This window comes from Homalodisca vitripennis, chromosome 2 (genome assembly GCF_021130785.1).
Source record: "Homalodisca vitripennis isolate AUS2020 chromosome 2, UT_GWSS_2.1, whole genome shotgun sequence".
In the NCBI taxonomy this organism is placed as follows: domain Eukaryota; kingdom Metazoa; phylum Arthropoda; class Insecta; order Hemiptera; family Cicadellidae; genus Homalodisca; species Homalodisca vitripennis.
Genome location: NC_060208.1, coordinates 4,432,318 through 4,442,793, shown reverse-complemented (window position 1 = coordinate 4,442,793; position 10,476 = coordinate 4,432,318). Strand labels below are relative to the sequence as shown.

Genomic DNA, 10,476 nt, shown 5'->3' with positions numbered 1-10,476 from the left:
AATGGCCAAAATGTTAGTTCAACTGGGGTCTATCCTGTTTTATCACATGTCGGATGACGACGTGTTTATTGAGATTGCTCTTCAGCTTCGCCTTGTAAGGACAGTGGGGACACGCGAACTGCGGCAACTTGCCGCACTCGTAGCGAAGATGAGTCTGGAGAGTCCGCTCGTGCTTGTAAGTACGGCCACAACAACGGCAGTGGAACATTTCACTGGCCACTAGACCCTCTTGAGAGAGAACACACAGGTCTTCGTAATCTGCAACTAATATCTGGTGTTACTGAAGGCGCAACATTGGAATTTCTCAAACCTCTACCTTATACATCTTGAATATGAAAGGGTTGACACTACGTTTAATTTTGATACATTACATTTTTACAATCATTAAACATATAGCGTAATCCTTATAGTGTTACGTTTACTAAAATAAATTCTATGAATTTTTCAGGGAGTACTATCCACTCGGATATTTAGTTTCAAATGTAAAAATATTAATATCAAGTTCATCACACAACTTACAAAACAAACTAAAACGTTTTACTACACCACATAAATACGGATTATTGTTAGTTCCTGTTAGTTCCAATAATCAACATAGATGTTATATATATTTACTCAATAAATAAGAAACATACAGACTTTGATGAACCAAATATGATAAGAGTCAAATTCTTGTCTATAATAATTTGAATTCTACAATTACACTATTACTATGGCCATGAATAGCTGCAGAGAGGCCCTGTAGGTCCTGTCAAATTTGAATGTGGTATTCAGAGAACTTAAAATACTCATTTTAAATAATATTCCATTAATAGTTTACTATTTCTAAAATGTAACTGAATCATGACCAACATTCTCTGAATGTTTCTGTAAAAGACATAAATTGTGTACTAAACATATTTGGAAATGCAACACAGTGTCTTGTGTTAGCTGCAAAGAATGAAGTACGGTAATCTATATAAAAATTAAAGCGTGCCTAAGCGTGGATAAAAATTACGTTTCTTAGTGAAAATGATGAAAACACTGTTACCTCGATGACACAACACAGATTAGCAGTCTCCTATCCAGATATCACACGGGTAAGTGATGTGTTCTGGCTACGTGACGCCGTAACGAACCTCGTACTTTCGCTTTATAGGGACAATGGGTACAAGCGAACTGCGGGTTCTTGCCACATTCGTAGCGCTTGTGTTGATTGAGAGCTCTCTTGTGGGCATAGGTACGCCTGCAATCTTGACAAGTGTAGGGTCGGTAGGACACTGAGACTTGGCGCTCCTTACTGAGCCATCTCGCACTCACTGGAACAATCACAGCTGTTTCTTACACCGCTCCAAACATGTTACATCTTCAATATTACACGATTTATGGTCATCTACTAGACTTCAGAATCCAATATTTAATTTCTTATTTGGTTCCCTAGGTGCTCAAAATGCAAATAAGGTATTACAACTACTGGTCAGACGCACTATTCTGAGGGATAAGACTGATCAAAAGGTTATTTTCTATTTTTATTCAAGAATGTGTTACAAGGAACCATAATGAGGCATTGCATGTCGAAAGACGATATGGCGTTGAAGGTTTCGCTTGCGCTTCGACTTGGCTGGGCAATATGGGCAGGAAAATTGAGGCTCGACCCCACAATCTTCCTTCAGATGTCCCAATACGGCCTTCCGTGTCTTGTAGTAGTGGTTACAATTCTTGCACCTGTATCTCTTGGTGCCGTCTTCTCCCATCTCTTCACACATCATGTCCATATAGACTGCAACAAGTAACATCTCCATTTGTCAAGGCGAAACAGATAAAAACGTACACATTACAATATGTGGACACCGACACTGTCTTTATAACCGTTCTTTTGTAACGATCTCCTGGCGGCTTTTATTGATCTCGATAAAGAAAACAGCACCGCCCATGAGGTATTAATTTCCTGTAAATACAATAGACAATGGTTGAATTCTAGTAGTATACTCCATACACTGTATGTAATGTGGCTTTTTTAATAAATCCTTAATAAAATTTGAAAATGTTATTGTAACATAACATATGAATAGAAAAAAAATATTTCAAGAAATATTTTTAGAGTAAGTTTAACTTGATTTTCAAGTCATCCAGCTAAATTAAATCTTGAAGATTGATAAAAAATTACGTTACATAAAAGTTACATATTTAGCATCTAAGTATCTTTGTGGTTTATGTATATGAGTATATATGTGTACATGTATATACGTAAAGCATGTACTTTAATGTAATATTTGTTTATTTTGGTTATGTAATGTATTATTTGTATCATTGTGAAAAGCAATTTAATTATGTGTGCTTTTTATGTATATATAAAGTATTTAAGATTTATTGTTGTTCTTATGTACATTTTCTCTTTAAAAGGAGTTGCCAGGCTCATCTGCTTTTTATGAATTAGTGATGGAAATCTCAACTCAGTTATTAGCTCAGAGTTGCATACCCATTATAAATTTGTTTACTCTTGTAATATATTTTTTTACCAAATGACAGTAAACTTATTTACTTTGGAAATAAAGATTATTGATTCTTGATTTTGGAGTAACTTTCAGTGTGATACTTTTTTCAACAGAGTACATTGTTAGTCTAAATTAAGAATACCCAAAAAGAGGAACGAATGAGTAATGGTCACGAAAGTAACAATTATTATTTATTAACAAGCTCCAGTCAAACCGTGGACTCGGCAAGGGAGAGATGACGTATGGTGATGTGCCGACGCAAGTTACCCTTAACCTTAGTCTTATAGGGACAATAGGGACAGGCGAACTGCGGGTCCTTGCCGCACTCGAACTTCTGGTGAGTGCCGAGCGTGTTCCTGTGTTTGTAGAGTCGTCCGCAGCTGCCGCACCTGAACATCCTGGAGCCATCCGGCTGGACAGTCAACTGGAACTGCGGTTCTGGAACCAACCACATGTTCAATCATGGCAGTTTTAGCTTTAATTGTTCTCGTCGCTGTTCAATAATCTGAAAATATTCAATAAATAATGAGATAATGATTTATTTTCGATAAATATTTACTATTTAATCATAAATTACTCATTTGAAAATACTAAACCATCTTTAACCAGTTGCGATGGTTTAGCAATACATAAAAAACATAACTTAGAGTCTACCTTTACAAAATAAATAGTGCGACGAGCTCGTGCAACATCTTAACCAACACAGTATGTACACTACCTAGATCAATAAAACAACATACAAAAAACAATAGTCAGAACATAATTAGACAAAAGCAAAGCTTCACTTCTAATAAAAAAATATGTGACATCATAAAGTAACATAACAAAATGTCGTAGCTAAGATATAATCAAATTGAAATTAACAAAGTTCCACAAAAGAAAATACTAATAACAATAATGATTGAACTGTAATATTGTACTAAGTATCTGTAAAAGAAACAAAAATAACAAAAATAGCATAATCTTGTTCGATAAGAATTCACATTGTTACCTTCAGCAAAATATACCAAATCAGACTATCTCAGAATATGTATCAGTATTGACGTGTCCTCAATATATATATATATATATATATATATATATATATATATATATATATATTATTATTTTAAAACTCAATATCAAAACGATTTTTCAAGTTTGCTTAATGTTTTTGCCTTTTGAAAATGACATACACTACTATTAATACAGTAGTCCATTCATGGTAAACAACTATGTCCTCTACTACTCTATAATAAGCTGTTATAATTTCTTAAAACCCAAATGGTATCAAAATTCTGTTGAAAGAACAAGATAATTACTTCTATTATAAAATCTTTAGGCTAAGTAACAGCGATTTAATATTCAGTTATTGTTTTCTCAATGGTTATCATTGTTTTGTTGACTTTATTACATTACTAACTTCTTTCAGAAAGTTTTATCAGAATACGTAATTTCATTAAATTATACTTAGTTAAAAATGTTATTTTCTTAATGCATTAATCGCTAATAGCATGTCACTCCCTGAAACTGTAACTCATGTAAATGTTATAAGAATTCACATTGTTACCTTCAGCGTATATTAACGTGGTTACAGAATTACCTAAATATTAAATTGTTACTGTGTTCAAGGAAGCTAATTTAACCTTAAAATAAAACAATCGTAACAAAATGTCGATTGTATATACAGTACGTTACCATAATATCTGCCTATTTCGACTATTCCATTTCTTGCCCTTCAAGAAATTGTCTATACTTTTAACTAAACATCATGTGCAATTCATGTATTGACGATAAATATAAAGAGCGTACATACTTAATTTTCCTTGATTTAACTTTGATTGTATTATTTCTAGAAATTGATGGGTCACAATTCCGACAACAATACAAGTGTTATTAAAGGTTATAAAGAAATGAGAGACAGTAAATACAAATGCATTGTAATCAGTTCCATATATTTAAGAAACATCAATGACACATAATTCAGCAGCGATCAACTGGTGACCTGCGAGTGCCGCAGGGACAAGTGTCGGCGAAGGTTGCCTCTCTGTTTGCACCGGTAGGGACAGTGGGGACACTCGAACTGTGGTTCTTTGCCGCACTCGTAGCGCTGGTGACCGGTCAGGTGGTACTTCCGTTTATAGCCACGCCCACAGCTCGAGCAGTAAAACAGCTTGGGTGCGCCTGCCAACTGGGATGACAAACACTCGGAAATCCCTGAAACCAAATGTAATCTTGATGCAACGTCATGTAATGTACGTACATATTAATAAGCTGTCAACAGTCAGTATGCTGGACAAGGATAGACTACTAAAACTATGAAATTAATTTTTTCAAAAACGTTTTGAGCCAAAACTGTTACAAAAAAAATATTTATACTACAGTACTTAATTTAATTGGACGAAAAAATGTAAAATCTAAATCTACTCGTATGTCAATACAGTATATTAATTCTTACAGAAGCTAGTGCAGAAATTATTGCTACCCACCGTATCCATAAACTAATACTTTATAAATTATTGTAAATGTGTATTGAATGTATCAACATCGGTAGGTTTTAGCAAAACATCACGTATTATTTTTAACTAATAGTTGGTAACATATACTAAATTCTACATGTAGAATAACTTCTACTATTAGTAGATTTCTTTTATACTATAGACTAAGTAATAGCATTAAATTTTCATTTTTCGTTCTACTTTGATGCACGAGTGTGTAAGGTAAGTACGGACCTGCCAATCCATAATGTCCACACTATTACTGGAAGCCTGAACCATAAACTATATTAGCTTTTTAACTTTTGGGATCGATTACAATTTTAAATCAAAATATTTTACTGAGTTGTTTACAGACCTTTCGTTTGTATCGTTTTAGATCGTTAAAGATGTTTAAAGGCTATAGAATTTAATGACTACGGAATGTTTTTATGTATAATCTGACACGTTCGATGCACCTGAACAGAATACATAAAACTATAAACAGTACGAGAACTTTATATAATGGCTGGAAATCTGCACATATTTTATAGGAGGCATTCGGAAACAGGAGTCAACAATCACTTCATAACTGAGAAGCTTATGTGTCACTATGTAATGAAAACTTTACATTGAACGACATACATTGATGACATAATCGCTTACTTGCTAAGTTTGAAACATCCATAAATATGTCTTGTAACCTTCTAATTTTTCTATATAATAGGTTAAAGAGAATTCAGGATCTATGGTGGCAACGAAAATGGCTGTTCTTATCGTCAATAATCAATTTATATCAATAAGTTAATAATTCTTCACAGTATCCAAAATGCGATTATATAGTCCAACAAGAATCAGCTAGTAGCTTGAAAATGTCGCAGGGACATATGGCGTCGTAGATTTCCCATAAGCTTCGCCTTGTAGGGACAGTAGGGACAAGCGAACTGAGGCTCTTTGCCGCACTCGAAGCGCTGGTGGCCGGTCAGATGTTGTTTACGTTTATAGCGACGTCCACAAGCTGTACAACAGAACAGCTTAGAGGTCTCTGGTTGCCGTGACGTCAACATTTCAGCTATTCCTGGAAGCCAACACATTTTTTGATACAATTTCACAGAATCTAAACTGAAACAACACAATTCGATAGAATTCTAAATAAAACTTAGTATTTTAATATAACATTCCCGAATCGATGATCCAACCCCTCACACCAGAAGATGACCGGTTGCTAAGAGAAGAGTGTTTTATTACAAAAATAATGAACTAGTGGAAATATTATACTAAGAAATAAATAACTTAAGTGTGGGTGATTGTGTGCATTTAAATTGTATTGAACTGCTGAAGCTATTCCAGAGGTCTTTTTCCAAAAAGAAAGGATTTACAGGAACTTATAAAATGTATAAAACAAGATTTGTAACCATGTTAACATTGTTACTAATAGTTACATAGTTGTATAAAGGTAGCTTCATAACAGTTTTGACGTAAATCAGTTCCCTACTTTTAAGGTTATCTAGTGTCGGCCACGGTGTCGTGAGTTGTGTGTTGAACGGCTAAATGACGGCGAAGATTGCTCCTTTGCTTGGCCTTGTAGGGACATTGGGGACAAGCGAACTGCGGCTCTTTGCCGCACTCGTAGCGGATGTGAGCTGACAATGTTTTCTTGTACTTGTACAGGTGATTACAGTGGATACACTGGAACATCCTGGAGCCATCGGGCTGAAGCAATAACTGGAATTGTAGTCCGTCTGGAACAGAACACCACGGGAAAGTTGATTGAAAACATCCTGTACATCCCGTTACAAACGTGTTTCTATTTATCCTCTTATTAGTTTTTACAAGATTAACAGTGACATACTCTTCCAATTTACGACTGGAAGTGGTTTAGAACCTCTATCTGTTTCTGAGAAAACTGTAAATACAATCTTACCCACGGATCAAACTATGATTATTCATACCCAGTTCTGTGGACCTACACATGAAGGATTGTGGAGTGCGGCTGAGCCCAAGAAGTTTCACAACTACAAAAACGCAGATGAAACACACAAGTGCAGAGGATTCGGAAGGCCGTATATCGGTATTGATAGTCAGACCCCGATTATTGGTATTTATTTTTGGTGTTGTATAATGTATATATAGTTTGTAAAAAACTTTACAAGAATATTGATGCCAAACATCGTGTGAATAACAAAACAAATACCACTTCACAATAAAAGAGAAATAAAAATCATCTAGTCTTCATATTGAGACGGAATCATCAGGTACATGAAACAATCTTCTACGATCGTGAGTGCAGGAGTGCGTGGTTGCGATACTGACCCTTTCACCACACTCCTAGTATATAATTGTATAAAAATCTACACGTACAATTTAAAAGTACCTTGATACAAAAATTTATTTATATTGCTTTTATTTTTGTTAAATTGCAAACCAACGTTAAAGAAAAACGAACAATAAAAAAGAAAGAGCAGTGGAAATAGCGTAGTAAAATGAAATCATGAGTAAGTAAAACGCTGATCCACATTTTTTCCCAAAAATATGAATATCAACCCCTAATTCCTACGTTATATTATAGATCGATATGCTGTGCCTGATTACGTGTAGCGTTCAGTTTGTATTGTCATTCTGATTAGTTTATTTTGCTCGATCCAGCTGTGGCCGAGTTTTTAAATAAAGCTGCCTCTATTAGTTGTAGTCTGTCTCTCTATATTCAGTCTTTCTTTTAATGGTCCTTTAACAGGAGTCAAGAGTCAATTTACATTGTATAAACACGCAACCTGACATTCCTCTAAGACAGAAATCTGCTACGCTAGTTTTGGTGGATGTCAAAATGGGAGGATCGGTAGAAGATAAAACAATATTTCTCCTCATATTTTTCTAGCTTGACATTATATAAACCCAACCGTCAGCCACGTAAATAGATAATATATTAGCGTCGGCTAATCCTTCACAGGCCAACTGGAAACTTTCAGCCTATTCATCGAGTTGTCTTGCAGTGATATAACTATTAGTTACGTACCTGACGGCCGGTTTTAAGTTTCTCAATCAGCGAAAAAATATAATCTGAGAAAAATATTCTCGTTTCATATTTTTAACCCTTTAGATAGCTTCCCACTTCGACGTTCACCAACACTAGCGTGGCTGACGATAGGTTTTTTTCTTAGTGAAATTCCTGTACTCGTGTAAATAAAAACCAGGTTCTACGCTTGTAACGCAAATTTAGTTCTCTACTTCTAGAATACAAGATTCCCGTTGGCAGAACCACACACATCTGATTATTACCATTAAGTTAACACGAATCTCTACTTAGGATCTACTCTGGATACTTGTTGGGCTAGGAAAGAGACGTTACAGTAAGTATCGCAATGTTATTTATTATCCAGTGGAGTAGAATAGACTAGTTCAGCGTGTCGTACGACCATGTGCCGCCTGAAGTTCCCCCGCTGTTTGCACTTGTACGGGCACACAGGGCAGGCGAACTGCGGGTCCTTGTTGCACTCGTAGCGAAGATGGAAGTGCAAAGTTCGCCCGTGCTTGTAAGATCGGCCACAGTCCTTGCACTGGTACACACCCTCAAGCTGGTGAGGTGTGACGCTGGTCACTACATCTGTAGCAGTCCACAAGAAATGTGTTGTTAGTTAGGTCACGAGAGTGCATTTGCATTGTATTAACACAGAAACTAATTTTTCGTTAAATCCATTGAGATATTTCTCAAAAAACGAAAATTGAATGTCAGCCGCAATAGTTTTCGAGGGAGTCGAAATGGAAAGGTATCAGGACTTAAAAATATTAAAACATAATTTTACTCCTATCAAACTTTAAATCACTTAAAACCAAACGTCAGGCATGTAAATACATATCACCGCCAGTCAAAAATATGAGAAATACTATTTTTAAGTTTTATAAATGTGGTTGTATTCGAAAATCGTTCAAAATTTTGCTAAACATAATGTAAGTAACTGATTGTAAAAGAGCTGATTTAAACATTTCCTTGACACGTACATGCTATTTTAACAGACTGTCCTAATGATGCCATCAGAATCTTATTTAAAGGCATTTTTGTTTATTTTGGGTCAAATCTGTATTTTCATACCAGTTTGTTAATTTTATATTAATATCTTATATAAGTTAACACTAATGACTGTTTTGGAATTATCTAAATAGTTTAACGTTATTATCCTAGTAATATCATAAATGCGAAAGTGCTTTGTTTGTTTGTTTTGTTTTCACACGTAAACTACTCAACCGATTGAACTGAAATTTTACATGGAGATTCCTAGGGTCCCTAGGATACATAGGCCTATTCTTATTTTGTAATTCATTCCGGGCTACGCTCCACTTGATCTCTACAGTTATGTAATATTAATTGAATGAGCCTGCCAAAGGTAATCAATAGTTTTGTGAAACATTGCTTATTATTTTCTATTTGTTTACATTTATAGTGAGTAAATCGTCTAAAGTGTAGATTTTTTAGTAAGATTAAGAATTTAGATTTCTGGAAAAGGGTTTATAATGTTAAACGACTTTTAAAATTTGACACACTTAAAACGTCAGAACATTTAATAATAGGTTTATCACCGTAAGCAAATGATATCTTCTTTAAAACCACATTATATGTCTTCATATGGTTGACTGACGTGGACTAAACCTTTATTTAAATATATGATTTGTTGATTCAAGTAAGTCAAACTTGAGAAATGTTGTGAGCACAATTATTATTGTTTAATACTTTATCCATTCCTACATTCTTGCATTTGGAGACTATTAATTCAAGTTTTCATGCCTCCACCAAAACAAGCACGACTGACGAATAATTTGTTTTAAAAATGACTTTTATTGTACAACATTTTAAGAAACACTTCACTGACTACACTTTAGAAAACAATCCTTAGGAAAAGTTGCCTTAAATAAGTAAAACCAACTTTGAGATAGCCATCTAAGGGTATGCACGATATCAATAACGCGTATGTCCAGAACCCATTCAATTGAGTTTTAAATTTTTATTTTCAGTACCAGGAAGAGAAAATAATTTTTCACATAAAAATAAAGAATTCATGTAACGATCTTATAAGATCTTAGATACATTCACAATATGTGAAATATAGGTCAAATGTCAAAAAGCTCGATATAACTATGGGTTTATTCACTCAGCCAACTCCTACACGAGTATAACACAGCATATACAGTAATATGATCAAGGTCATCTCATAGTTTCAGCGGTGTCCTGGTTGCAATGGCGGATCGCCAGGTGACGTCGAAAGTTTCCCTTCAGCTTCGCCTTGTAAGGACAGAACCGACAGTGGAACTGAGGGTCCTTTCCACACTCGTATCGCTGGTGGTCGGACATCGCCTTCTTGCCCTTGTACAGGCGTCCGCACCCCTTACACATGTAGGCCTGAGTCCCGTCCGCGTGCAGGATCAGAGTACACCGTCCATCGATACCTGTACACATACATCGAGAGTAGTCGGCCAGTGCAACTGCTATATAAACAGAGATAGTGGAACTGAGGGGCCTTTCCACACTCGTATCGCTGGTGGTCGGACATCGCCTTCTT

General features: G+C 35.3%; 1 protein-coding gene across 1 annotated transcript; it reads right to left on the bottom strand.

Moving 5' to 3' along the window:
* Positions 1-4,381: 4,381 nt before the first annotated feature.
* Positions 4,382-5,689, bottom strand: LOC124356089 (longitudinals lacking protein, isoforms A/B/D/L-like). The gene is made up of 2 exons (XM_046807255.1): positions 5,594-5,689; positions 4,382-4,670 (listed from the first exon to the last, which is right to left on the bottom strand). Exons 1-2 carry the CDS (start codon positions 5,613-5,615, stop codon positions 4,447-4,449), a joined length of 246 nt encoding a protein of 81 aa, XP_046663211.1. The 5' UTR covers positions 5,616-5,689; the 3' UTR covers positions 4,382-4,446.
* Between the last annotated feature and the right edge of the window lie 4,787 nt (positions 5,690-10,476).